This window comes from Aspergillus ambiguus (assembly GCF_047715705.1).
Source record: "Aspergillus ambiguus strain CBS 117.58 unplaced genomic scaffold BDV59scaffold_49, whole genome shotgun sequence".
NCBI classification, from domain to species: domain Eukaryota; kingdom Fungi; phylum Ascomycota; class Eurotiomycetes; order Eurotiales; family Aspergillaceae; genus Aspergillus; species Aspergillus ambiguus.
The window spans coordinates 46337-74029 of NW_027395562.1; the positions used below are offsets into that span (position 1 = coordinate 46337).

Sequence of the window (27693 nt, forward strand, 5' to 3'; positions counted from 1 at the left end):
ACTGATGATCAGACCGACTGTGCGATATGATAAGAAATTCTCTAGGCTACCTGGATTGGTTTTTCCGAGGATTTAAAACTCTCGAAATCAGGATTTTGTTAGTGGGCGGAAGTGGGTTTGGAAAGAGCACCTTGTTTAGGCCAGTGGAAAGACGGTAAATTCATTAATTTGTATCCGGCGATAGGTTCAAGTTTGGAAGTTGAGCGGTTCGAGAGGGGAGATTTGCCATTCTGGGACTACTACAGCCACCTGAAAGCGGCCTACATCCTGACTTTAGAATACGCTAGGCGGGGAAGAAACACCTTTGCGATGGCTAATGCATTCCTCAATCACCTGAAAAGATTGAGGATCGTGCGACCCGAGAATTTCAGAAACCGAGAGCATTGGTAAGCCTTATTACTGTCCTACTACTACTGGCCAATGTTGCCTACCATATCGACTATTATGAAAACTGAGATATCCAGCAGCACTATGACTATATTTTGGTTTGTGCAGCTTCAGGTGGCGATAAGAGACTAAATAGTTGATAAAGGGATGGTTCGGTCTCCATGTTGGCATGACTTTTACAATATCTTGTTCCATAGGTCAGCCCTACAGGACCCTAATCTCTGGAGTGCGTACTACACGGAAGACCATCTTTTCGGTAGCGAATGCGCTTGGGATAGGTGGGTACCTCCTGACCGTCAGCCATTCCCGACATTATCACCGCTTCTTGACGAATTTGCTAGCATACGGGCAATGCTAGAGTCCGACTACCTTTTCCAGTTTGCATTTTTTGCCATGCAGCACGAGAATATGCCATCATCGGAGGACGAAAAGGTTATATTGCAAGCACTTTCCGTTCTTCAGTCAACTTCTATCCGTATGCGAGCTATGAAATCCATATGGTTCGTGCTTGTCTACGGTCATTTGAGCTTTCAGAGTCTAGTAAAGACATTGATCCTTCTCTGCTGGGCTTTAACGACTTTAAGAGCCTTTTCCATATTCAACCAACATCATAGACGCGATATTATTCCCAGCCAACATGGTACAGTCTTGCTTCACGTATCGAATTTGTCGCCCCAGATAAAAATCCATTGCCGAGTACTATCTATATGTCCGCCTCCGATGACCAGCGGAAGGTGCTCAGCAACGTGAACGCAAACATGAAGGCCGAGAAAGGTCTACAATCGTTGGAGGGGGTCTCCTTGGCCATATTATTGAGCGCCGGAGAAGCAGGCATTCAGGTTCCGTCCTGCTGTGGCGGCTCTCTAGATTGTGACGAAGGTATCTAAGTGTCAGGTCACTCAGGATTCCCAGGGAAGAGCCTCCTTTACGGGGCTTAGGGAAAAGAACAATATTGTTGCGCTGTCGGTTGGTACGGCCAATTCGTCACGAAGGGATACATTTCGAGGGCAACCTCTCATCAAATAAGTCCTAATGCGGACCTAGCTGATCCCGTGAGTAGACTTACTGCCTTGCTTAATCTCTTATCTCTTCTTATCGCTTTAAGTGTTGCGACATAGCCGCGTCTTGGGTGATGCTTAAATCTGTAGTTGGCTTAATTAGAGCATCTTTGGTACTGGTACTAGCGTGTAAAAGTAAATTGAGTATTAACCAACCCCTCCACTTAGTGCGCCGAGTTCACACATTCGTAGCTACTCCTATAGCGCCGTCAATAATTTCCTCACAGGCCACTATAATTTTTATGGCCAAAATCAACAGTGCCCTAACACCAGCATCCATGTATCCATCAGTGAGGGTTTCGACGTCATCTCAGACCCCATCTTCTTGGGCCCGGATTGTGCACAGAATTTGTATGGCCAAGGTGGAGATCTGAAATGGACTGGTCCCACTAGCTCGGGCTAAGGACCTCCTGGCGACCCTTGCTCCAGCTCGTGTATCCCCTGGGACTCAAGCAGTACGAAGATAAATTGCACCTTTGTATTGACGTGTTCCTGCAAGAAGTTTGATATAAAAGTCGCATAGGTCGTCCGTGTTCAATGATTTATTACGGATTTATGTGGTGAGGAGACCTTTGGTGATCGCCTCTCGGGGGGTCCTCTTTGGAGCGGCAATTTAGACGAGACGCCAGGTCGGGTTAAAGACCCCCGAGAGCCCTAACTGTGAGAAAGGCGGCATCACAAGTGCCACGGTTGGTCCTACTGTTCAGAGCGATATACAGCATAGTTAACGAACGCTAATTCTAGATTGTGACACGCAATAATGGGTCTCCCCGGCAGTCGTGGCAACCTCGTAACCGGATCCCTTCACCGGCACCTCCACACTCCACATTTTGCCCTCGCTCGGCTATGACCCGAACCCCGACCCCAGTGGAGATGCCCGCGGGGAAAGGTAACGAAGTCACCAGAGTGCAATCACTTGAGGGGAGTCAACGAGGCTAGTTCAGGAGATCTGCCTCTGAAATATGTCTCTTGCTCTCCTTGATCGCTACACATGCACACTCCTCAGTCCTCCCTTCTCGGACGTGGATCAATCAATGAAGGTCTAGTTAATCTATTGTCCTTTCTCTTCCTCTCTCTACCTTCTCCAGACGATGTGGACGCACAATTTCCGCGGACGCACCCTGGTGCTGGCCGTGACGGCCTGCTCCTGTCAAGCCTTTCTCTTATTAGGCTATGACCAAGGTGTGATGAGTGGTATTGTTGGTGCAGATAATCGATTTGGAAGGGACTTCAATTACCCCGATGCGGACTTACAGGGAGATATTGTGGCGTTGTACGATGTGAGTAACCCCCTTCATTGGGATTCGGCATAAGCCTAATAATCCTTCGTCTGTTTTTCAGATCGGATGCATTATTGGCTCGATTCTCGTATTCATGATTGGTGAACGCTTTGGGCGACGCAAGATGTTGATGGCAGGCGGTGGTATTATGGTGATTGGATCTATCATCTTGGCCACATCTACCACTGTTGCTCAGCTTATTGTTGGGCGTATTGTGACTGGGCTGGTTTGTCTCGCTACCAACTTATTTCTGCTTCCTCCTACTGACCTTTGACCTCACAGGGTAACGGCATGAACAGCTCCACTGCTCCAGTGTACCAGAGTGAATGCTCTCCAGCCAATGTCCGCGGTACCCTCCTCACTTTGCAAGGAACAATGACCATCCTTGGATTGTGCATAGCCTACTGGCTTGATTATGGGACAAGTTTCACCGACCTTTCTCTCCAGTGGCGGTTTCCTTTGGCCTTCCAGGCTGTATTTGCCATATTTCTCATACTGCAGGTAATTGGCCTTCCAGAGACTCCTCGGTGGCTCATGCAGAATGACCGGCACGAAGAAGCGCGTGAAGTGGTTGCGGCCATAAATGACCTTCCCAGCGATGATGCGCAAGTTATTCAAAGCCTCGTCGATATTGAAAGTGCTATTCGCGAAGATCACCAAGGCGGGCCCCTCAAATTCAAGGAGTTCTTTGCCCATGGCTCACTACAAAATTGGCGGCGTATGTTGATAATCATCGCTATTGAGATTATGCAACAGTTCACTGGCTCCAATATGATGTATGCCACCCCTGAAAGTCCCACGACTAACAATCAGACGCTGATACCTGCCAGAAACTATTACGCCCCCACGGTCTATCAGAATGCCATGAATATGTCGCGCAATATGTCAATGATTCTCGGAGGTTGTACCTCGTTGGCATATCTGGTCGGTTCTGGCATTCCTCTATTTTTAATGGACCGCTTTGGACGACGTGTCCTATTAATGGTATCAGCTGCTGGCCTTTGCTTATGTTTCGTGATGACGGCAATTCTTCTTTCATTGCAGAAGCTCCAAGCTGCTTATGGGGCCACTGCATTTATCTTTTTATTCCAGATTTTCTATGGGCTAGGTAAGTACTTGGCGGTATTATCCTCCCCCAAACCTTCGTTAATAAATGGAATAGGCATGTTACCTGTGCCCTGGTTCTACCCATCTGAAATCAGTACCACGAGACTACGATCAAAAAGCGCTGCAATTGCATCAGCTGTGAATTGGCTCTCGGTGTTTGTAGTCGTGAAGATAACCCCTATTGCAATTCGTAAGTTCTCATCCGATAGCGTTCTCCAAAATCATGCATAGCTGACAGAACCAGAAAATATCAGCTGGCGGGTATTCATTATCTTTGCAGCACTCAATTTTCTTTGGATACCCATCGTGTACTTCTTCTTTCCCGAGACGAAGGGCCTGGAGCTGGAAGATATCAATCTTCTCTTTGTCAAAGGTGGCATTACCGGTGGTGTGTTCTCGTCGCGTGGACGAACTGTGGTACCGCATCAGCATGCCCAGGAGGCAGAGCTGAATGCCAAGCAAGAGTCCACGATGATAGAGGATATTCACGATACGACTACATGATTCTCCCTATATAGAAGGCAAGGCAGGCTCAATTGATGATAGATAATAATATATATTATGACATGCGGTTTCAAGGTCAAAATGTTGCAGCCTCCAAGTTCGTCATGAAATTTGCATCTTTAAAAGGAACATTCGCATCGCCAAAGTCCGTATCCTCAAGGGCAGTTTGCGCCGCCTCTGGAAGGCTCTCCCAGGCAACGAGAGGCTGGCTACCGCCCTGGGTAGAGGTTAAGCCACATTGGTGGTTCACAGGCCATACGCTGTAGTATTTTATCAAAGGCTGAGCATTCTGGAGGGAATAACCGTCCGTTGAGCAGTCCCATGAGCCGTGCGCCGAGGGACACACGGCAAGAATATTGTCGGCGGTTGTAGACGAAGAATCCGACAACCACACTATGACGCCTTCCCAATCGTGTCGATGACCCAGCCCTGTGGATGCCTCATCCTTGGGGAAATACCATGAGTACATCAAGGCATAGTTGCCTCCAGAACTTCCACCACGGACATAAATCTGGCCAGTGCTGCTGTTACAATCTCCACTGGAACTGCCACTTGGATTCAGCCCACCACTGGACATTGTCAGCTCTACTCCCACCTGTGGTAAAGTCGCTAAATTGGAGACCTTACCTAGTATTACCCTCTGCGTCCACAGCAGGGAACGGAACACACCCATTTACGACATACAGAAACGGCTGATATGCCAGATACACTTCTCCAGTCCTACCGCTGGGAACCGTTTCAGGAAAACCAACTACTTGATCATGGTCGATGCTAGCACGAGGGGAGAGTAACGCCCGGGCAAAAGGTAAAACCCACGTAAGGAGCAGCTTAGTATAGATCATATTGAATACGATAGTTAGGAAAATGTCCATCGCATTCAGCACAAGAGGACTTTTCGTTATTTATAGTCCGACAGCAATCAGATACGATAGATCTCCTCAATAATCTGTGGGTCTCCTTTGTTTTCCCTTGTTTTCCCGATGTTCCTCCGGTTTCTCCTGATGATCGTTTCTTCATACAGTATCCTATCCGCAACCAACGTGCTGCGGAACTGGGCCTTCACTGGACACACTTGCTATTCCGATAAGATACGATCTTATTGATCTTCATATAATAAAGTGCTTGGGGCGAGGGGTGGTTACAGCCATGTCATTTCCTGCCTCAGGATGCCTGTTTATCTGGCCAATTGTCGTTGCAGGGATGATCACGCCCTAATTAACATGCTGCGGTCGCTTAATTGACTCCTTAGTTCCCTAATCACTAGGAAGGCATGCCAACAGTTCCCCTAGTTTGTCCAGCACCACGGCCTGCATGGTTGCATTGGCATCCTTCTTGTCACTGGCGGTACCGACTGAGATACTCGCATAGCATCCGTCCCTCAGAATCACCGAGGTTTCCGACGGCAGTCGTTTTCCCCCGCACGTTTCAACATCATCTGGTGTTACTAGGGGGACAGCGCCCAGAATCCGAGTCAACACAAACTGAAAATCGTCGACACTTGTGCAACTGGTGTCCGTGACCTCAGGAAAGTTTACATTGAGCCAAATGTCAGCCGGGAGATAGGGGGTACCCGCGGCTACCACTCTATCTGTCACTTTCGCAGCTAAATCGGCGTAGATCTTGCTGTAAGCTGGTGTGCTTTCGTTCCAGGCGAGAGCATCCCCCGACATTCCCGAGAAGGCGATAGCTGGGATTTTTGCCTCATTTGCGGCGTACGTAGTGGCCCCTACAGTGCCCGACAAGAAAACCGCGAGGCCAATATTGGCACCAACGTTTGGGCCTGCAACGGCAAGATCTGGTGGACCGCCGAAAAAGTTCGATGCGAGACTTTGGATGCCATGTTTCATTGAGGTTACCGGGTACGAGTTGACGTAATTCCAATGCGGCTGGGATGCATTATGCCCGTAGGCCCGGCCGGGTGGACAGCTATTGAATTCACAAGGTTGAGTGAGGTTGGAAGGGGGTTCATCGCGCGAACCTATATCCGTATTAGACTTGACATGGTATAAATGAGATCTTGGGAGACAAAGTCGCATGTATACCTGTTCCACTTTGATTCTCCGCTGGGCCCGAGATCACAACCTGGTGACCGGCAGCCGTCAAAGAGTCATATAAGGTGCGGATGTTCTTCTCTGCCCAGCCGTCATCGTTGGAGGAGACAATGTTTATGGCCTGGGCGGCTAGGGGAAGTAGGACCAGTGGGAGAAAATGCATGGTCACGAATGATGGCAAGCAATGAGACGTTCATCGCTACGATGAAGAGGGGACAGCACCTCTAATATATTAGTATTCTCGAATACGATCCAAAGAAATCAGGCAAGGAACCAGCTTTTCCGTGACGATCTTTGACAGCTCGGGAAGGAAAAGGAACATCCATTTTGATCATGGAGCGGAATGGCAGCCCCACGTGCCATCGGCTTTAATACTTAGCTGTCGGACCTGAATTTTTCTGAAACTTACCTTCAGGGACGTTGTTGAGCGCGTCCAATCTATATCGTAGGCCTGGATTGGAAGAGGGGTTGTGCTAGTGCTTCCAGGTGCGTACGAGGGGAGATGTAACTTGCATAACTCTTATGCTAGGATCGATTATCCGAGGTCTCTGGCTGTGTCAATTGCCGATAGATCCGTGATGACGCGTTGGGAGATCCCAAATCTGATAAAATAATTTGCGCACAACGCGGTACGCTATACTGCGTACGACCTAAAATTATTGGAGCTAAAAAGTGAATAGAAACAACAAAGATTAGATGGATCTTAGTCGGACTTCTGGCCCCAAATCCTTTCCACCAGTGCCTGGATCAACTGCAACTTTTCCCACATCCGTTCCATCGTCATCCCAACTCCATGTCCGGAACTCATACTTGAGAACCCACACTGCGGGCTCACAGCTAGTGATGTTGCCAGCACCTCTGAACGACTACGACCCTGACCGTTCGCGATCACGTCGGCCGCCTCATAGACTCGTGCTTCCAAGTCTTCAACCCGTTCCAAATCGGCGACTTTAGTTGACACTAGTCCAAGAACCACGTTCTTACCGACTGGTAGGTGGCGGAGCGGCTGGAAATCACCTGCTCGGTCGGTGTCGTACTCTAGGTAGAATGTATCGTACTCCATTTTCTTGAATAGGAGCTCCGCAATCCGCTCGTAGGAACCGGTCGACATATATCGGCCTTGAGGCATGTTACCCCGACACAGGTGTATGCCAACATGCAAGTCGGTCGGGCGTCCAACTAGGCATTGATTATGCGCCCAGATGTAGAGGTCCAGGAGTGCATCAGGGTCCTCGCCATCTGCGATACAACCGGAGCGAAATTCATCCGTGACAAAGAAAGTCAAAGAAGGATCGTCAATCTGGATCGACCGTACACCGGCATTATACAACGTCCGAAACTCTTTGACATAGGCCGCTGCCAGATCTTGGAAGTACTCCCGCTCCGTACGATATCCACTGGACGAGGTGTAGGCGGTACCGACTGACAGATGCATGTGTTCCCAGGTGATGGGAGGCATCGTGAACTTGCAGTCTTTCCAGAGCTCCTTGGGTACATGCTTCCGGAGCTGGAGCCATTCACCCAAATAGGGACTCTGCTTGTTCTCGATTTTACCTACAGCTATGGCCTCAGTGCGGGCCGGGTAGCCCAGTTTCTCCAGTGTTCGTATAGTTGGTTGATTGGATCTGAAGCCCTGCGGTACAGGGACTTCTTTTACTGTAAAACCTTTGAGTTTCTCAAAGAACCCCGCATAGAAGATTGAGCGTCCATATTCGCCGGATGTTATGGGTCGAATAGACAAGGCTAACTGTTGCTGTACAACCTGGGCCACTGCCTGCTCAGTGAGGTGTCTCACTTCCTCCGGAAGTGATTCTTCAAGAAATCGTGGTTCAGGGTTGGCTGCGGTGCGTGCTGTGACCAGTTCGGCCGGCCTCAGCAGCGAGCCAACCTGCTCCGTGTGAAATGGAAGGGTCATGAGTGAGACAAGTATCAATAAGTCTTGAAGCGGATATGAGCAGGAAGTATCTCTGACCTGCTGATCGCTGAACAGGATTTTATGATGTATCATTCCATGCGGGGAGATGAGGGGTGTTCTACTATAAGCATTGCAAGTGGAGGTACGCCTAAGTGTACATGATTAGCGGAGTAGCTTTCACGCCTTCGAATACGGAGTCGAGAAAATCAATGTGGGGTGTATCCCACATGGAAGATATTTGCGGAGATGCTTTAAACAAAGCATTACTCAGAGTAGAACTATTTACAGCATTGAATTCGAGATACTAATATCTAAGTCCAGGTTATGTACACCGTACGGAGTACCGCCGGTGGTGTAGGGTAGTTTCCGGTGTCTTTGAAATGGATTAAAGTCGCGATCTTGCCACGAGTCCACTATTATAAGATATCTTTTCTTTTTTTTTATCTTTTGTCGTCCTATATCTTCCTTTCCCTTTATATATGTATAATTTTTTTTTCTTTATTTTCTTTTTAACCCGGGTTGGAGGCAGCACATTTTCCTAGCATATGGAGTACGGCATAGGTTTGATCGTGAGTGCGGAAACTTCCGCCAAATCCCTTTCCTTAACTGGTAAAAAAATGTATCGTAATGTTATAGAACGTAATATAAGGCAAATCCACAAATCACAATGTGAAAAATTGGTATGATGTTGTCTGATAATTCTACTGCCGTATGAACCAGGGCCAGAGAAAAAGGGTGACTTGACCGGAAAATCTTCTATCAATTCTGTCCAATCACTGTCTGAATTCCCAGGTGGATGACGCGTGGCCCACAATTCGACTGCTGCAATCGGCTAGAAGGACTCTGTAAAGGGAGGCAAATCATTGGGATCAGCCAGCTCCACTCAGTGTGACTTTTTCCCTGTCCTTTTCTTTTTTTTATGGACTCCTGCAAAGATCTCCACTCATCTCGTGCCACAATACCAATACTACGTTCATCTTCCCCAGACCCATCGCGGTCCGCATCTTGATCGTGACGCCCCTTTTCTCATTCTCTCCTACCGTGATTCTTCTTGCATTTCGCTCGTCCAGTGGATTCTTTATATTTATGATGCACTTCCGTCCATGCCACACTTCGTCAACGACCACGGGGGTGGCTTGGATCGAAATCTTATCAGTGATAATGTCGCACAATACCTCTACTCCGTTTTCATCGCGCTAGCATGGTGTAATGCGATCGAGCTGGTGGTGCTATGCTTCAACACCTTTAAGAAATATGTTGGCTGCTACTTCTGGAGTCTACTTATTGCCTCCATATGCATTATCCCTTTCGGCCTGGGATACGTTCTGAAAATGTTCGACATCAGCTTTACCAATGGCTTCCTTGAGCTTGCCATCGTCGATATTGGCTGGTCTGGCATGGTCACTGGTCAGTCCCTGGTACTCTGGTCGCGTCTGCATCTCGTCTTGCACAACAAAAAGCTTCTCCGCTTCCTCCTCTACCTAATCATTGTCGACGGCATCCTGCTCCACGCCTCCAGCACTGCCCTTGAGTTCGCCCAGAACGCTCGTCCCGAATCCGAGCCGATCAATCTAGGCTTCGGCATCATTGAACGGATCCAACTCCCTTGGTTTTGCGCCCAAGAGCTCCTTCTCTCTGCTGTATATATCTGGCAGACTGTCAAGTTGCTGCGACTTGACCAGGGTGGAATAACCCGCAATGTGCTCACCCAATTGATTGGCGTGAATATCATAATAATTGTTCTAGACATTTCGGTTGTTATCGTCCAATATCTGGGGCTCTTTACCTTCCAAGTGACCTTTAAGTCCCTGGTCTACAGCATAAAGCTAAAGCTGGAGTACGTCATTCTTGGGCGCCTGGTGGAAGTTGCCCATATTCGGACACAGTCGGATGCACCGAGGTTTCGCTTTTGATCTGTTAGATACCTGTACATAGTCAGATAGATAATGAATTAGACTTAGATCCATAGACTTTCGTCATCAGCCAGTCCCGGCGTGCATCCACCGCCCAAAATTAAAATTTCACGTGTCATCACGCTCTACGAATCAGCTTTAGCATAAAGTATGCGCCAATCAGCCTCTGGATCATGGCTACCTGTGGCAGCTACTCATTCTACAGTTTATCACTGACGATGTCTTCGTTATCAGCCTCGGACACCGCTTAACCTGGCCTATCCGAAACAATCCCGAATCGGTCCTTGCGTACATATCAGATCTCCAACTTTGTCTTTGCGTGCGCAGGTGGTTGCAGCAGAACACGGATGTCGACCTATCCCTATTCGACATACTGGCAGCCAAGTCAATCGCGGCATTGGTAACAAAAGTCGTATCATCCATGAAGCAGTTGGACAGCGGCAGCGGAGAAAACCATTCGGACAAAAGAAAAGAGTATCATGAAGATCGGCAGAACTACAAAGCTACAGTCTCATGTCTACCAAAGGCCCATACAACAGACCCCATGCCGCTGGCACCCTTCCAGAAGCGCTTTCTACTACTTCACCAACTCTCTGAGGCAATTTCAACCTGCAATATGTCTGCGACACTTCGCCTGAGCGGCAAACCATCGATTAAAGTTCGGGAAAGATCTCTCCGTCTCCTTGTTCATCGTCAACCTGGTCTGCGCACGGCTTTTGTACAACAAGAAGATTTAGTAGTGCAGAACATTGTTGGAGATACAGGATTCCCCTTTGTCTTCGATGACCTCACTTCAAGCCCCTCTCTGCCGGATATTGTCGACCAGTAAATTGTGGGACATGCCCACAAGCGCTTACGGTTAGAGAATGGTGAGCTCGGAAGGGTTGCATTGGCCAAATTACAGGACGAAGAATACATCCTCCTCTTGGTTGTTCATCCCATCTGCTGTGATAGATCAAGCTTGTCTATTTTCCTTGGGACATGGATCAACAACCTATACGAAGCCATTGTCACAGATGGCGATACGACAACGGTTCCTTGCCCTCGCATTACGTACCTTGATTTCACGGTTTGGCATGCATTACAGTCAAAGGCGGCCGGCGCACAGTGTCATATTGATTATTGGAAAGACGCCTTGGCAGGATTACCAGAGACTTGTAAACCACTACCATTCGCCCAGGATAGGGGCTTCCACTCCTTGATACGTGGCCGAGAGCAATGTCTACTTCACATGTCTCAGCGTTTGACGCAACGTATGGGACGTATATGTTCACCGCTTGATGTCACACCGATACAATTCCTACTCGCAGCGCTCCGCGCGTATTTGTTCAGACTCACTGGGGATGCAGACATGGCCATACTGATAGTTGACGAAAACCGACCGCATCACGAACTAGAGGAATTGGCGGGATGCTTTGAGAACCTTATTCCTGTCCGCCTGCAAATAGCATCTGGGGACATATCGTTTGAAGATCTACTCATTCGGGCCCGGCGAATTTCCACTCAGGGAACAACACATAGCCATGTCCACTTTGAGGAGATTGTCGACTCCATATATCCTCATAGGCCGACAGAACACATGCCGATTGGCCAGGTTGCGATCCAATATCGTAGGCGGGACGAGGTTGCCTATCATACATCGGATTTTGATATGAAGCTACAGCGCAGATTGAATGCACCATCCCAACTTGAGCTATTTCTGCAAGCCAAAGAGAGCGATGATGGGTTGGACCTCATACTTGATTATCCAACTGGAGTGTATAAAGAGGGTGACGCTCACATGTTTTTAGATTCGTTTTGGGGCTTTCTGTCGTCGCTGGTACGCTACCATCGCCAAATGCTCCGTGAAGTCACTATATCACGAACTATAAATTAGCCGGTTCATTTTTTTTACTCGGCATGAGAACTATTTGGTGGTCCTACAACACAGCGCAGACGCACATCTGCCGCGGGTGTTAGAAATACAAGAATCGATTTTAGAGTGTCAGTTCCGACACATGAGATACGTTTTGGGCATTGTTTAAAAATAATTATTCAGTATAGTCCTATTTGTAGGCCTGGTGAAGGCTATAAGTATTGTGAGTATGGGACTGGATAAGAACTGCATATGCAACGTGAAAAGTTTTGTGCAAGCGTAGATGCTTTTGTATTATTTGGACAGGAAAACAATGAAGCCTTGCCAGTACGAAGTATCGGTGCGTCTGATTCAAAGGAAAAACATAATTCTTCATAATGCAGTGCAACGATTATATACAGAATGCTCGCTAAAATGACATGTATCCGACACCACCCTTCTATCACAGAGGTCCGATATATACCCCGTAAATCTCTTGTCTTATTTGAACAGGTCAGGTCTTATCTGATATAACAGACCGTCTCAGAGTGCCGGCGCGATGTGCCAAATCAGATGACGCGTGGGACATCCAACCCATCAACGCCTATTCACGCAGCAGAGAATACCAGATTTGCCCAAGAACCACAGTGATCCCAGGAAGCGGAAGATAGACAGACCAGCTGTTGCCCACAAAATAACCTGGAAATACCATGAAGTTCGGGTGGTAGAGGTGTTCTAGTTCCAAGTCAGTGAAACGTCCGGCACTCCTAAATAGCGTGGAGAACACTTACCGTCAAGCACATTCTATCAACGCCAGTGCTGGTAATCAACAAGGACACAATTAGGTTACTGAACACCCACAATAGGACTAGAACCGTTCGGAAGTTACGGTATCCGTCGTCCAAGCTCGTCCCAGATTCCTCCTCTGGTTCGACCCATGGGGCCAGAGCCCGCTTAACTGTAGCTTCAAACTGCGAATCAATGTCGGCCTGAGGCTTGTCGATTTCTTCGATGAAGTTCTGCTGCTTGTTGTCATCGCTCTTTTTCGTCTGGGCAGACGGCAGGTTCTCCGACTTGTCGGAACCCTTGGTACCCCAGGAGACATCATGCCAGTTACAGAAAGCATAGACCATCAGAATGTTGATCGATGTGGTCAAACCGAAGAAGTATGCCCATGAACTAGTGAGGATGTGCCAGGGGTCCATATAAAGGAGACTAGCGATGGCATAAATGCCGTAAGTGGACACCAAGGCGATCAAGACAATACCTCCGCCGCTGGAGCTGAAGAATGATGACAAGAAAGCACCAACACCGTTGTCGAAATTGAAGTCAAGCATTCCGCCTGTGAAAGCATTCGCCACAAGGTAGAATGAAAGGACAAGCACATAGATCTGGACGAGGGAGAAGTATAAGAAGGAAAGAGTATACGGAAGCCGGGTTCTGGCAAGTGTAAGCAGGGTGTCATCTGAGAAGGAATGAAAATCGCTTACGCTTTGGGCTTATTTCCAAGGGCCAGGATGAATTGCAGCATCAAACAGAAAAGATACCCGTATTTGACGAAGTTGTTGACGATGGGGGTTGCCTCATTACCAAACGGCCATCCGATGTACTTGTTCGTGGAGCTAGGGGTACCGACAAGATCGATAATAACGGAGCTAGTAAGCCAATAGGAAGCTATACTGGTTAGCATCAAAGGGGTTCCCTGCTAGTATTGGCCCAGGTACTTACCGAGAGAAAACCAGGTCATTATTAGTTGACAGAAGTTATAGACCATTTGGATGTGCAGGAAGAACATCCGAATGATATTGTGTCCGCTGCGATAAATACGTCCGAAATGCATCATAGCATATAACCCAGCAGCAAAAGAGCCATTCAGCCAGCGACGACGCTGACTGATATATTCAGGGGCACCCTCAGGAACGTCCGTCTCAGCCTTTGAAGCTTTAACATAGGTCAAGTGCCATTTGAACCCTGCTTTAGCAACTAGTTCGAAGCATAGGATACGGTCCTCTGCTAAGAACATATTCTTTTTGAAGATATTCATGCCTTCGATACCCTTCTTTCCGAGACGCTTTGACAGAGTATGGTCACCATGGAAATATTGTTCCAATGGCCGACCCATGATAGCTCGATAGCGGTAGGCCGAGAAAGCACCAGGTAACACGCTAACATACCCAAAAGCACTTTCCAGCGGCTTATCCAGAATATTCGAAATTTTATATTCGAAGTTCTGCATAGCTACCAGTGGATTTAAGACCTTTCGCCATCCGGCGCCTAACATGGCATGGATTTCACCACAGGCCCCACCGAGTGTTTTGTCGTTATAGAAGGCTTCCCAGAGGGCGAGAAGAGACTTCCGTCCTGGCTTGGTTCCAGCGTCGATCAAAATGCAGACCTCAGGATTCAAAATCCGACTGAACCCATTGAACAACCAGCGATGTGAGTTGATCTTCTTGCTGTTCTTTTGTTTCAGGCAGAAGATCATCTGGACCGGCGGAAGGTTGGACGAGTCGTTTCCATGTGGCCGAATCAGCTGTTGATTCGCGGTGACAGAAAGCTGAGTGGTATATTCAAACTGTCAGGATGTTAGCTGCGGTGTGCTCGGCAAGTGCTGAAGTTATGCTCCCATTAAAATAGGCAACATACAATATGGGCAACGGTTTCACGGCCGTCAACGTCTTTCTTCATGACTCCATCCTGGTAAATGCCGATCGTGGCGAGTAGATCCAGCGTGTTCTTGTCGCACGGCTCGATTCCATCGAACACGAGGCAGACGACGATTTTCTGCCATGCAGGACCTCCTTTGTTCCAGAATTCCGACTTCTTCAAATTGACGATATCCCGGACATTCTGCATGACACCATGAAGCGTTCGGGCAGTCAGGACCTTGTCCTCATTGTAGTACGTGATGGCGATGAGGAGCTCGGTGTGACGGTTATAGATAGCTGGGCGCAAGTTGTACCCATTCCGCAATGTGAACTCATCTGGGTCACAGGTAGCGGCGGTGTCTGGAATTCATCAGCCGATCGTGCTTCTCGGACCCCGGCAGCTGGTACATACACCGCATATGCGTGAATTCCTCCGGGAAAGCTTCTTCCGCCTCTCGGTACTCCGGTTGAATGGCATTCTGGATGGCACTGGGCACGGGGTAATCCACACTCAGCACCGATCCCTGCACCAGGTTGATCTTCCGAGTTCCGTATCTCCGCAGGCCACCCGAGCGTCCGCTGACGCTCGGCTGCCATGTATCCAACTTGATCGCGTCCTTGTCCGACATGTGGGCGTCGTAGACGTCGGCCGATTCGGATTCCTGGTAAGGGGGCGCAGCAAAGACGGTCACGCCGGGATCGTGTAAGGTATAACGGCGCAGAGAATCTGTCGAGACACTGGGATCTTCGAAGGGGGTACCATAGGGACTGGCCACATTACGATGCAGCAAAGACTGTTCTTGGTCATCGCGATCGGAATAGCCGGGAGTTTGCTGGGCCGCGGGCGAGGGCATTAGCTCCTATTCAGTTCAGTTTTGTTTTTTGGCTCCTGTGCCCCTTCTTTGGGCAACCCCTTGCGTTTTGCGAATCCGGTGGCATGATTCAGTTGGGCCACTTACAGTGCGGGAAGGCGATGTATGAGAATAGTAACTGCTCCGGCTCTGCTGAGCAGAATGCGTCGAAAAGGGTCTTGGGCGACTCATCTCCACGCCCAGAGAGAATGAAGATAAACGCAGAGGATAGGTATTAGCGGATCTAGAGGATCTCCAGCTTGTTACGTTCTTTTACCGTACTTCTCCCCTTGTTCCCTGCAAGCGAATGAGCAAGGTAGGTCTAGCGATTAGGGAGTTAGGCCATGGAAGTAGTAGCAATAACGATCGAACAATCGGCACCAGCTAACGAGAGAGAATGGTTTATGCCGTGAAGACGGGATGAAGAGGACGGGAAAGAGGAAGGGAAGGGAAAAAAGAATGTTCCAGTTTGATAGGATCGCTATAATTATTATTATCTGACGACCAGGCAATAGGATTTCAATGGGAGAAAGTGTTGCTGTGGAACCATGGGACTGGGCTATATATGGTGGGTTAACGACCGATCAAATCAGAAACATTCACGGTATCCAGAAAGAGTCCCGGGTAATAGTGGTGCATTTCTATCTCTACCGTAGTCATCGTCTTCCCAGCCGATTCATGCTTGTGGATATTTATGGAAACATCGAATTTGTGGCATTGCTGCGATCGATTCTTGACGAATCTATTGTTGGAGTCTGTCGTCAGCACGACTGGATCCACCCTTGGGAGAAATAAATGCAGCACTATCAATGAATGGTCGGGGCATTCAACTTGACCCGGCTCTTGCTGCAAAGTAGGGGGATCTGCCCTAGAGTATGCAGCCCAGGTCGCATCCGAGGCAAAGGGATGTAGCCCTTTTTATTGGGAGGGGGGTGGAACAGCAAAAAAAGTCCGATTGTCTCTCCAGGAATCCCACGGATGTGTGGTCCATGGGAAAAAATAATGGCAGACGATCATCCTCAGCGAGTTTATTGGCCATGACGAATGGGTCAGAGCCGTAAGCTTCCACGATCGAGTGGGTTCTTGAGACTAACAACGCCACCCCGTTGGATAGTCTCACCCTGGAAGAGACGCGCATCTGGTGGAGCTGGAGAGACCTTCCACTCATCAACCACCGGCTGTTCCTCAGGGCTGGTGCGCAAGCGAGGCTCTGCAAGGCGTGATTTGTGGCGTACAAAGAGGGGGGTTCCACTGTAGTGGATCGGGAGTGCAAGGCACAGGCTTTTTTCCTTTTCCTGTTCGAGCAGAATGAAAATGACCATAAGAGGTCATCCGCCTGATTCATGCAGGGGAGACGAGACACACGAAGAATTCTTTTTTGGCCTACCGGTCAAAAGGAGCGAGAAAGGAATCTATAGTTAGGAATACTCTGGAGGCATTGGGGGAGACATAATCGGATTATTGCTGCCGTCTCCCTACTCCGTACCTCCTGACTCCTGTTCGAGAGCGATCGCTCGTCCAACGAAGCACCGAACAATGATGTACCTAGTCGGTACTCTATATGGAATCAAAGCATTGCTCCTTATTGTTCGCCAGAAGATATGCAGGACAGTGGCCTTGTACCCCCCTTTAACTGCAGATCAGTGTGGAGCACGAGACCGTCGACACTTCAGGACATCCTGCGTAGGCGTGCGGAAGTGTAGAATAATTGATGTCTTCTGGAAACATAATCTAATATTTCTACGGCCATGGTTAACCACTCATGGCAGATTTATGCACCTTTTTCGATACTGTTTTACGGTGTATGCCAGGTTTCCGGCAGGTCGGATATATTATGAGTAGATATATATTTACCGGGACAGGATACAACATACCGCTAACAAATGGCTCAAGGAACGTCAATATCTACGAATGATGTTTTGCGTACGCGGTATTAAGTGCCTGCCAAAATGTAATCTTTGCATCATCCATTTAAACAACGACGACATCTAACCCCTCAAGCTTCCCATCGCGTCTCCAATCCTCAATCAATTGCACATAGTCAGCAATCCCTTCGCCCCAGATGGCCATCCGAGCACTGCTCATCTGCTCCTCGATGCTGCCCTTCCCCGCACCACCCTCCTTGTTGTAGTACCCTGGTGTACATGCCACAATAGCTCCCATGGCGCGTGCTCGTGACATGATCTGCAGAGCCCAAGCTTCTTCCGCCTCCTCCGACGGTTCGATGGTGAGCCTGACGGCCTCTTTTTTCTGTCCAGTGTGTCGGACAGCCTGGGATACGATATAACCAATGTGGGCGGACAGTTGGTCAAGAACGTACATCTGATTTGCACATGCCGCTGCCTGACTGGGCCCGGGGAAGAAAAGATTGGGGAAATCGCGGGTAACAACGCCATGCAGCGTAGCCAGTCGAGTGCTCCACTTGTCAGCCAGGGAGATTCCATTTCGACCGATGATGGAGATATCACCCCGGGAGGCTGGATCCGTGCGCGCCATGCTGTATCCCGTGGAGAGGATGATCACGTCGAGCTCATGTTCGGTGCCATCGACAACGATCCCCTTTTCCGTGAAGGTCTCAATGCGCTGACCCTTGATGTCTACCAGCTTCACATGGGGCTTGTTGAATGTCGGGAGATAGTCGTCGTGGAAACACGGGCGCTTGCACCATCCTGGATACCACGGCTTCAGACTCTCTGCAAGCGCTGGATCCTGTACAGTCTGCGCTACACGAGCACGGATTCGCTCCTGGCGGTTGAGATCGTGCTCGCTCATCTCCTCCAAATACCCCGGTGTTAGGCTCCGCTTCCCGCCAACTAAGACACTGAAGGACTGCATGCTGGTCCAGCCATCACCGACCATATTGGTATTCGGCACCGTAGGGTCATTACAGGTGAAAGCATTGAAATTCTCCATGCGACGTCGCTGCCACCCCGGTTTCTGTGACTGGATTTCGTTACTCCACCAGCTTGGATCCGTCGGGCGATTATCGCGCTGGTCGACTGACGAAGGGGTGCGCTGGAACACCACGAGCTCCTTAGCCCATCGGGAGAGTTGGGGCACAGCCTGAATGGCTGTCGCACCGGTTCCAATCACACCGACACGCTTATCGCGTAAATTGACCAATTGAGGGTTCTCGGGCGAGCCGCCAGTGCATGCATAATCCCAGCGTGACGTATGGAATATGGGGTTTCTGAACTGGGAGATATTTGGAAAGTCGGGCATTTTGGGGCCTGCGAATGTCCCTGATGCCAGCATGACTATATCCGCGGTCAGTTCGACGGAGATTGGCTTGTCGGTGGCATCATGTCGCGAGGCTCTAGCTATCCAGCGATGGCGTTGATCATCCCACTCCGCCGTTCTCAAAGTCGTCCGGAAGAGTGCTCTCTCTGTCAGGCTCCATTTGCGGGCGATGATCTCCGCATAGTGGCGTAGCTCATTGCCCGATACATACTTCTCCCGCGGCATGTACCCGGTCTCCTCCAACAATGGCATATAGATGTAGCTCTCAATGTCACACATCAAGCCAGGATATCGATTCCAATACCAGGTGCCGCCGAATCCTGCCGCGGTGTCCAAAAGCACAATATCATCGGCTGTAAATATTCCAGATTGGATCAGCCGGACAGCAAACAGGAGGCCGCCAAACCCGGCACCTAGGATAAGTACACGGTGATGCTTGTCTCGGAGAAGTGTAGCCTCGTGGGCGCCGGTGACATGGTCCTTTACCCATGGATCACGCCCAAAGGTGCTGAATTTGTCACTGGTAGTGATCTCAACATTGGTCACGTCGCGGTCCTGAAGCTGTTTTTCGCGCTCCAACCGGTATCGCTGCTCCACCTCTTCTCGAGCCGTGTCGGTTAGGATACTACCCATGTTGATGGCCGTCACGCTCGTGAAATGAGGTACTGAGGAGAAATGTTCTGCAATGCGAGGACAGCACCCGGATCGGAGGATTGGGAAGAACCACAGGATATATAGACGACCCTTCGCATCGAGCAGCCCGCAAACGCGGCGATAGTACCCCGTCTCTCGCCCACAGTGATGCTTGACCCCACCTTGCAAGGCCGGGCCGGAGCCGTATTTCGTATTCCGGGGATGCCGCTAATTTACCATGACCCTGGTTCCAAGCTAAGCGACCGGAAGATGAGGAATCCGAGAGGTAAATGTTCTTGATGGGATGGTAATGGGGGTATGCTTTTACCGGAAAGGGCGTAACCGAAGTATCATTATCGATTGCAGATGTCCGGATGGCGCTGTGGGGACGGACGACACCAGAGGAACATGACACCTGGGTAACCCAGTGGAGGTTCTACTGTGTATTTGAAACATGCTCATCTTGTTGGCCGGGTTGTGTTATAGGTTCGATTATGTAGAAGACAGCTGCGCCTAGCTATAGTTAACTAATTGTTGACCGCTTACTAAGAATGTAGAAGGAATATACCCAACTCTATAAGGATTAAAGCGCTCTGTTCGCTAATATCAGGCATCAAGTCCATTTAAGCAGTGAAATACCTAATCTATCCATATCATGCATAATAAAAGGAGAACAATTTCATAACTCGTGTATGTGCGTGGAAATTACCTAAGCCAGCATAAGACCTCCCGCATAAACCTGTCCCAATCCGGTAACGACAGAATCCACCGTACGGCTTCAACTTCACCTTCTTTGCTGTCCCGTCGGTCATGGAGCTCTCGCGCCTTCTCGTTATCCTCGCCATCTACTTTGGTATTGACCCCTTCCACTGCATTGGATCTATCCACCTGACACCGTTTAGCGTTTCGCTACTATCTAACCCGCAAATCTGGCTCTTCCTCCACCATGGCTCACGGCAAAGTAGTCGAGGTCGATAAGTAAGTCGTACTACTATGGACTCAGCCTCGCAGTCGCTGACCCGGTCATCACTAGTCCCGTTGTCTTCAAGGCTCTCACATCTTCTGGTCCTGTCGTTGTCGATTTCTTCGCCACTTGGTGTGGTCCCTGCAAGGCCATTGCTCCCGTCGTCGGCAAACTCAGCGAAACCTACCCCAACGTCCGTTTCATCCAGGTCGATGTTGACAAGGTCCGATCAGTCGCCCAGGAGATGCAGGTGAGGGCTATGCCGACATTCGTTCTGTTCAAGGATGGTCAGCCGTGGGAGAAGCGAGTGGTGGGCGGCAACATGAAGGAGCTGGAGGAACAAATTAAGGCTATTACTGCTTAGGAGGGGCTAGTGTCTAAGTGGGCACACTCTTCGAGGATATTTAGATCAATGATACCTTTTCTTCTTGTGGTATGCCTATTAACCCATGTGAACATTTGCAAAAGGGAAGACCACAGGATGGAACAAATGTGAGCCATCGCCGCCTTTTGGCCAGCAAATCTGCCATCCTCGTATCTAAGCTCACAACCTCCCATTATAATTCTCATTCTGCTACCGCGTTATCCGTACAGAATCCCCAGTCTCGAAGCAACGTGTCGGCGGAGTCCAGCCCGTGGCGGTTACGGTTAGACCCAAACTGCCAGTGGGGATGTCTCCAACGCCAACGACGATTGTCGCCAGATGTGCTTACTGCATGGTAGTAAATGTTGCTCAGGATTGCGGTATCAGGGCGTTCTGGCCCTTCTTGAAGTGGTCTACTGCAGTATAAATGACAACCATCTGCCCGGCGACAATGCTGCAAGCAACTAGCCGCATATACTGTTCATCTCCAACTATGGCTCCCAAATTTGCAAATGCGAATGGTGATAACCCTCACATTAGGCAAGACATAAATAAACCTTTCTAACGACCGGCCCTCATAGCTATTGTTGTCGATGGAACCACATTCTGCCTGAACGGCCACAATGTCTCCTACTGTTTCCATGTGGATGGCAAAACTGGCGATCTACGGACGGATCATTTCGGTGGTAGCGTCACTGGCCCTATCCCTATCGACCCAGCCCCGGTAATTGACGGCTGGACCGGGATGCCCGATCGTGTACGCCGTGAGTTCCCTGACCAAGGTAGAGGGGACTTCCGCGTCCCTGCGGTGCGAATTCGGCAGTCAGAAGGTTATACGGTGTCTGCTTTGAAGTACCAGTCTTATACTGTGGTTCAGGGAAAGCCTGCCCTTCCTGGTCTACCAGCGACGTTTGGCACGGAACAAGATGTTTCTACCCTGGTGGTACATCTTTATGATGAGTATAGTGCTGTTGCAGCCGATCTGACCTATTCCATTTTCCCCGAGTACGATGTCATTGTTCGGAGCGCCAGTATCACCAACAAGGGAACCCGGCCCATCACCATCGAGAGTTTAGCAAGTTTCAGCACGGACTTCCCGTGCGAGGATCTGGATATGATCAGCCTGCGTGGCGATTGGGCACGAGAGGCTCATCGTGTACGACGAACGGTGGAATATGGTACTCAAGGGTACGTAAGCGAAGGAACATTGTCCACCTTGATGGAGTATACAATGCTGACTTGCTGCAATAGATTTGGGAGCACCACAGGGTTCTCATCTCATTTACATAACCCATTCTTGGCATTTGCACATACCTCCACCACCGAGTCGCAAGGCGAGGCATGGGGGTTTTCTCTGGTATACACTGGTTCCTTCGAGGTGAATGTCGAAAAGGGCTCTCAAGGTCTCATTCGGGCCGTGTTAGGGTTCCATCCAAATCAAATGTCCTGGCTATTGCGCCCTGGAGAGACGCTTGTTTCTCCAGAGTGTGTATCGGTCTACTCCAAGGACGGCCTTGGGGGAATGTCTCGCTCTCTTCACAAGTTGTACCGCAACCACCTAATGAGAAGCAAATTTGCAAATGCCAGTCGTCCAGCATTGCTCAATAGCTGGGAGGGGCTCTATTTCAATATCGATGAGCGCAGTATGTACCGCATTGCGCAAGAATCCGCTTCGATGGGCGTGAAACTCTTGGTTATGGATGATGGCTGGTTTGGAAAGGAACACCCGCGTACATCGGATGCGGCCGGTTTGGGGGACTGGATGCCCAACCCGGCGAGGTTCCCCCACGGCTTGAACCAACTGGTGAACAAGATAACATCCCTAAAGGTTGCAAATTCCTCCGTCAACCTGCGTTTCGGCATCTGGGTAGAACCGGAGATGGTTAACCCCGACTCGACACTGTACCGAGAACATCCCGATTGGGTCCTTCATGCTGACCCGTATCCGCGTACGGAGCAGCGCAATCAACTCGTACTGAATCTAGCTCTTCCGGAGGTTCAGGACTTTATCATCGATTTCATGTCGAACCTCCTTAACAGCGCTGACATTACCTATGTGAAATGGGACCATAATAGACCAATGAACGAGACTCCCTCGCCAAATGCTACCCATGCATATATATTGGGCATGTATAGGGTATTTGACACCTTGACCAGCCGCTTCCCCGATGTTCTCTGGGAAGGATGTGCCTCCGGTGGCGGCCGATTCGACCCAGGTGTCTTGCAGTTTTTCCCACAGATCTGGACGTCCGATGATAGTGATGCTGTGGAGCGAATATTTATCCAATTGGGCACCTCACTTGCTTACCCAGCGAGTGCCATGGGGGCACACATCTCCGCCGTCCCAAACCACCAAACGGGACGTACGACGCCGTTATCCTTCCGCGCCCACGTTGCCATGATGGGTGGGTCATTTGGTCTAGAGCTCGACCCGAGCGAGATTCCGCTGGAAGAAAAAGCCACCATTCCCGAGCTTATTGCACTGGCCGAGAAAGTCAACCCGATCGTTGTGACGGGTGATATGTGGCGACTCAGCTTGCCTGACGAATCAAACTGGCCAGCTGTGCAGTTTATCTCTGAGGATCGCTCACAGGCAGTGCTATTTTATTTCCAACTTAGCCCCAACGTCAATCATACGATGCCCCGAGTGAGGCTACAGGGGTTGGACATGAATGCGATGTACCGAGTGGATGGAGCCGGTCCCTATTCTGGAGCAATGCTGATGAATCTCGGCTTGCAGTATTCATTCAGCACGGAATATGGAAGCAAGGTCGTATTCTTGGCGAAGCAATAATTTTGATAGGACAAGGACCCCGATTCACAGGCTTATCTATATCTGCTTAAAAATTCCTTCTCCTACCGTTGAGTGTAGGCCTCGTGAACAAATAAATGACGAACGGTACCATCGGCCATCGGGATCCGCATATCCGAGCCCGAGCCCGAGCCTGCTTATAAATGGAATTCTACTCCGTCCCTACAGTGTACAGGGATGCCGCACCAGAGCATGTTGAAGACGTCAGGGTCGGGAATCGGGCCCTGTCTGCCCGACGAGAGAAATATAAAGACATCTCGGGCGCTGACTTCAATCTCCATCTACAACCCAACCTTCTCGCTTCTCTAGGACCTAATATATTTGAATAATCAGAATGACATCTCGTTCAGTCATTGTTTTCGGGCCAACTGGCGCTGTGGGTTCCGCGGCGGCCCGAGTCGCCCATCAGCATGGTGCAAAAGTCACTCTAGCCATGCGGGATACCGCGAAATGTATCCCCGGACTCAATCCTTCGCAAGAGGCAGCTGATGGATACCAGCGCGTTCGTGCTGATCTTTCTCAACCAGACACTGTCCGCTCTGCCGTAATACAGACTGGAGCCAAGCACGCCTTCATCTATATGGTGTTCGGCTCTTCAGATCATATGCGTGCAAGCATAGAAGCTCTCAAGGATGCCGGAATCGAATCAGTGGTGCTACTCAGTAGTATCAGCGTCCAAGGAGACCCCCATGAGGTTTCACCTAACGACTTGATCGCTTTCGCTCATGCTCAAGCGGAGATAAACCTGCTGGAGGTATTTGGAAAGGAGAGATTTACTGCTGTCCGACCGGCGTTCTTCGCAAGCAACTCATTCTGGTGGTCACGTCAGATAGCCACTGAAGCTGAGGTGAAGACCTCTTTCCCTGACGTGCGGCTGGATTATATCTCACCAGAGGACATCGGCGCTGTTTGCGGGACCTTGCTCGCAGGTGCTGCACACACTGCTGCGGGTGACCAGGAGATTAACTTTGTTAAACTGGTCGGTCCGGAAATACTCTCAGTGGCAGAAGCTATCCAGGTAATCGCGCGCGTCCTTGGAAAGGATGTCGGTGTCACGACTGTGAATGACGATGAGTGTCTCCAAATCATGGTGACAAAGAGCGAGCTCCCGGAGCCCCTTGCAAAGCATTTGATTGATCAGTTCGCTCAACTGCGGGATGGTGCAGGCTTCTTTGGATCCACTGATCTTGAGGAATATCGCACAAACATTGAACGATACCTTCAGCGACCTCCAACAAAATTTGAACAATGGGTGGAGCAGCATAAGGAGAATTTCAGCTCATAGTACGAGAACGAAGTGCCATATCCCAGTGGGGAGTGAATACGCTAAACTATATGATCCATGGTAGTTGAACCGTGATGCTGTTATAATGATTACTATGGAGTCACATATGGAATTACAGAGAACTTAATCGACTATTTCCAAGACATTTTGTAGCTTGAATATGGATCATCCATGCCATGTTAAGACAACTGTACAATATCACTGTGCCCATCTTCCGAGACAACCATAAAAACCATCCATTCATAGACGGGTTTCGTCTGTTTTCGCTTGATAGGCTGCCTTTAAATGACGAAAGATCCATCCAAGCGGATATCGCGACTCGAGGCCCCGACGTAAACACGAAATGTGCCTTTTGGTACTACCCACTTTTGTTGGTTAACGTCCCAATAGCTAATGTCTCGCCGAGTGAGTTTGAATTCTGCAATCCCATGTGCACCTGGTTCAAGCAGCAATTTTTGGAATCCCCTCAGCTGTTTTGGAGGCATGGACGGTGCAGTAGAAGGAAATCCCACATAAAGCTGCGCTACTTCGGCCCCAGGAACGTTGCCAACGTTGGTCACCTTGGCACTGATCGTTCCAACAGAGTTATATAGATCTGCAGCCCCTCCGACACCGACCACTTTGACAGTAGGACCAGAGGTTGCGTCGACATTGATGGCTAGACCGCTGAAATTGAACCGAGTGTATGCTTCCGTCGAAGTCAGCAAGAGCGAAAGAGCGACAAAAAGGCAATCGGCGGATCAACCTACACAAGCCATACCCGAACTCATATCTCGGGGTTATCTCATTTTTATCAAAGTGACGATAATCGATGAGAACACCCTCGGGAAAGTTATCACTGGCACCGTTGGCCAGCCAGGTGACGCCGTAATCCTCTGCAGATTTGCCAATAGTATAAGGAAGTTTACCGCTTGGCGAGACATCGCCATATAGAACGTCTGCTAGCGCATTACCACTTTCTTGACCGGGTAAACCTGCCCACACAACGGCAACTACATTTGGTTGAGCTAAGATCGTCTCCAGGACCATGGGGCCAGTGCTGTGAACGACAACAATCGTGTTTCTGTTGACTGCGGCAACAGCTTTCACCAGTTCATTGCCACCATGCCAGGGATCGAGATTATTTCGGTCACCCTGGTTGCCTTCGACAGTGATATACCTAGAAGAGGGTTAGTACCACGCAAATACAACGTGTGAGAAATTCCAAACAGACCCTTCTCCGGAATCAGAGGTAACAAAAACAATCGCAGTATCCGCCTCTGCTGCCGCTTTTGCACCTGCTGTGGCGTCGTCTGTCGTGCTCGTGACAATTTTTGTCATATTAGTAGATCGCTGTTTGATGGCGGCTAGAGGCGCGATGAGATACTAAAATCCATCAGCGGCTGATTTGAATTGTTGAGCTCTACTCCTTACAGGAAATTGGGCTGTACCACTGCCCCATCCTTGTGCCAAGGTGCCGACATTGCATCCTCGATCGGTACAGGCGTTAGCCCCATCTGGGTTAACAATCGCATCTGACCCAATAATTGCTAGGCTAGATGGACTTCGCAAGGGCAAGCTGTTGTTGGAGTTCTTCAGAAGAATGATAGAATCTCGAGCTACCGTACGGGCGACACTCGCATGATCAGCTGTAACATCCACATTGGCTTTACCGCCGTTCCACGAGCTGAATGCCACGTTTGGATAGCCCTGATCTTGCTCGAGAAGATACCATGCAGCAAGAATTCGGGTTACCATGTCATCAACACGGGCCTGGGAAACAGTGCCATTGGCGACAGCATTTGCCAAATTGTTATTCCAATATATGCTCCCGGGTGGTTGATTAAAATCACTACCAGGCATGGTCATATCCAGGCCAGTATTGGCACTAGCGACGGTACTGTGTTGCGCATTCCAATCACTCATAACGTATCCACGGAAACCCAGCTCCTGCTTAAGGAGCTGATTTAGAACCTTTTCATTCTCGCATGCCCATGTGCCGTTAACCTTGTTGTAGGAGCACATCACAGAAGCAACGTTAGCCTTTACCGCATCGTAGAAGGGCCAAAGGTAGATCTCGTGCATGGTACGGTCATCAATGTTAGAGCTCATAGTCTCCCGGCTATGCTCTTGTTCATTGAGAATATAATGCTGTATAGTATTTATTTAGAGATACAGAAAGCTAAACGTTGCTCTGTTCACTCACCTTAGCACATGCTTGAACGCCTGATCCCTGCATTCCATGGATTGTCTCGCCCATGGCAATACCGCTGAGATAAGGGTCCGAGGAGAAGCCCTCCCAGTTTCTTCCAGCACTGGGGATCTTTCCCAGGGCTCCTGCAACTGGAGCCAACTGCACATGAACCCCAAGGCCTTTAGCTTCTTCCCCCATGGCGGCTCCCCTCGCACGGATCAATTCTCTGTCCCACGTCGAACCTGCATTGATCCCCGCGGGGAATACGGTTACTGGGTTTGCAAAGCGAATTCCCAGAGGGCCATCTTGAAGACAGAGTGATGGATAACCAATTGATTTGGGGGCGTATGTGTTCCCAACACAGGGGCCGCCTTCCCAGGTAACGCCGGAGACGATTCCAACCTTTTCAGCTTGCGTAAGTTTGCCCAGATCAGCCAGTGCCTTTTCATATGCTGCATCCCAAGTGGTCACTGCCTGAGCCAGGCTTGCCAGGGCCAGGGAAGCCACATTGATCGAAGAGACCCGGTATTTCATAGCGTGCAACTCGAGAAAGATCTCATAAAGTAGCCCACAGGACAGGAGATGGGCTCCGACCTTAAATGCCTCAAATAGCTGCCCAGCCGGAAAAATTCAGGGTGTCACATTTTGCCCAGACCATGTCAAATGCAGGCGGG

General features: G+C 49.6%; 11 protein-coding genes across 11 annotated transcripts; 5 read left to right on the plus strand and 6 right to left on the minus strand.

Annotated features, from left to right (window-relative positions):
* Positions 1-2536: 2536 nt before the first annotated feature.
* Positions 2537-4336, plus strand: BDV59DRAFT_210649 (sugar porter family MFS transporter; the record flags this gene model as incomplete). The annotated part of the gene is made up of 6 exons (XM_073695639.1): positions 2537-2725; positions 2787-2951; positions 3008-3501; positions 3556-3833; positions 3888-4022; positions 4077-4336. 6 exons carry the CDS (start codon positions 2537-2539, stop codon positions 4334-4336), a joined length of 1521 nt encoding a protein of 506 aa, XP_073543630.1.
* A 76-nt stretch (positions 4337-4412) lies between these two features.
* Positions 4413-4913, minus strand: BDV59DRAFT_205721 (NPP1 family protein; the record flags this gene model as incomplete). The annotated part of the gene is made up of 1 exon (XM_073694692.1): positions 4413-4913. One exon carries the CDS (start codon positions 4911-4913, stop codon positions 4413-4415), a length of 501 nt encoding a protein of 166 aa, XP_073543631.1.
* A 357-nt stretch (positions 4914-5270) lies between these two features.
* Positions 5271-6876, minus strand: BDV59DRAFT_124504 (5'/3'-nucleotidase SurE). Its single transcript, XM_073686869.1, has 2 exons — positions 6379-6876; positions 5271-6314 (listed from the first exon to the last, which is right to left on the minus strand). Exons 1-2 carry the CDS (start codon positions 6548-6550, stop codon positions 5590-5592), a joined length of 897 nt encoding a protein of 298 aa, XP_073543632.1. The 5' UTR covers positions 6551-6876; the 3' UTR covers positions 5271-5589.
* Positions 6877-7090: 214 nt separating this feature from the next.
* On the minus strand, positions 7091-8302 carry BDV59DRAFT_210650 (cobalamin-independent methionine synthase II family protein; the record flags this gene model as incomplete). The annotated part of the gene is made up of 1 exon (XM_073695640.1): positions 7091-8302. One exon carries the CDS (start codon positions 8300-8302, stop codon positions 7091-7093), a length of 1212 nt encoding a protein of 403 aa, XP_073543633.1.
* A 937-nt stretch (positions 8303-9239) lies between these two features.
* Positions 9240-10273, plus strand: BDV59DRAFT_187688 (uncharacterized protein). Its single transcript, XM_073691264.1, has one exon. It carries the CDS (start codon positions 9406-9408, stop codon positions 10213-10215), a length of 810 nt encoding a protein of 269 aa, XP_073543634.1. The 5' UTR covers positions 9240-9405; the 3' UTR covers positions 10216-10273.
* A 2120-nt stretch (positions 10274-12393) lies between these two features.
* Positions 12394-15581, minus strand: chsC (chitin synthase C). Its single transcript, XM_073691265.1, has 6 exons — positions 15110-15581; positions 14696-15057; positions 13778-14624; positions 13540-13723; positions 12841-13489; positions 12394-12784 (listed from the first exon to the last, which is right to left on the minus strand). Exons 1-6 carry the CDS (start codon positions 15549-15551, stop codon positions 12647-12649), a joined length of 2622 nt encoding a protein of 873 aa, XP_073543635.1. The 5' UTR covers positions 15552-15581; the 3' UTR covers positions 12394-12646.
* A 1938-nt stretch (positions 15582-17519) lies between these two features.
* Positions 17520-19421, minus strand: BDV59DRAFT_205726 (flavin-containing monooxygenase; the record flags this gene model as incomplete). The annotated part of the gene is made up of 1 exon (XM_073694693.1): positions 17520-19421. One exon carries the CDS (start codon positions 19419-19421, stop codon positions 17520-17522), a length of 1902 nt encoding a protein of 633 aa, XP_073543636.1.
* A 782-nt stretch (positions 19422-20203) lies between these two features.
* Positions 20204-20883, plus strand: BDV59DRAFT_187694 (thioredoxin family protein). The gene is made up of 2 exons (XM_073691266.1): positions 20204-20399; positions 20455-20883. The coding sequence occupies exons 1-2, from the start codon at positions 20368-20370 to the stop codon at positions 20747-20749; spliced, it is 327 nt and encodes a 108-aa protein (XP_073543637.1). The 5' UTR covers positions 20204-20367; the 3' UTR covers positions 20750-20883.
* A 180-nt stretch (positions 20884-21063) lies between these two features.
* BDV59DRAFT_124548 (alpha-galactosidase) lies at positions 21064-23698 on the plus strand. Its single transcript, XM_073686870.1, has 2 exons — positions 21064-21270; positions 21331-23698. Exons 1-2 carry the CDS (start codon positions 21177-21179, stop codon positions 23541-23543), a joined length of 2307 nt encoding a protein of 768 aa, XP_073543638.1. The 5' UTR covers positions 21064-21176; the 3' UTR covers positions 23544-23698.
* A 40-nt stretch (positions 23699-23738) lies between these two features.
* BDV59DRAFT_124554 (NmrA-like family protein) lies at positions 23739-25139 on the plus strand. Its single transcript, XM_073686871.1, has one exon. The coding sequence runs from the start codon at positions 23896-23898 to the stop codon at positions 24844-24846; it is 951 nt and encodes a 316-aa protein (XP_073543639.1). The 5' UTR covers positions 23739-23895; the 3' UTR covers positions 24847-25139.
* BDV59DRAFT_124559 (beta-glucosidase) lies at positions 24987-27651 on the minus strand. Its single transcript, XM_073686872.1, has 5 exons — positions 27032-27651; positions 26260-26976; positions 26060-26211; positions 25596-26005; positions 24987-25534 (listed from the first exon to the last, which is right to left on the minus strand). Exons 1-5 carry the CDS (start codon positions 27551-27553, stop codon positions 25128-25130), a joined length of 2208 nt encoding a protein of 735 aa, XP_073543640.1. The 5' UTR covers positions 27554-27651; the 3' UTR covers positions 24987-25127.
* Between the last annotated feature and the right edge of the window lie 42 nt (positions 27652-27693).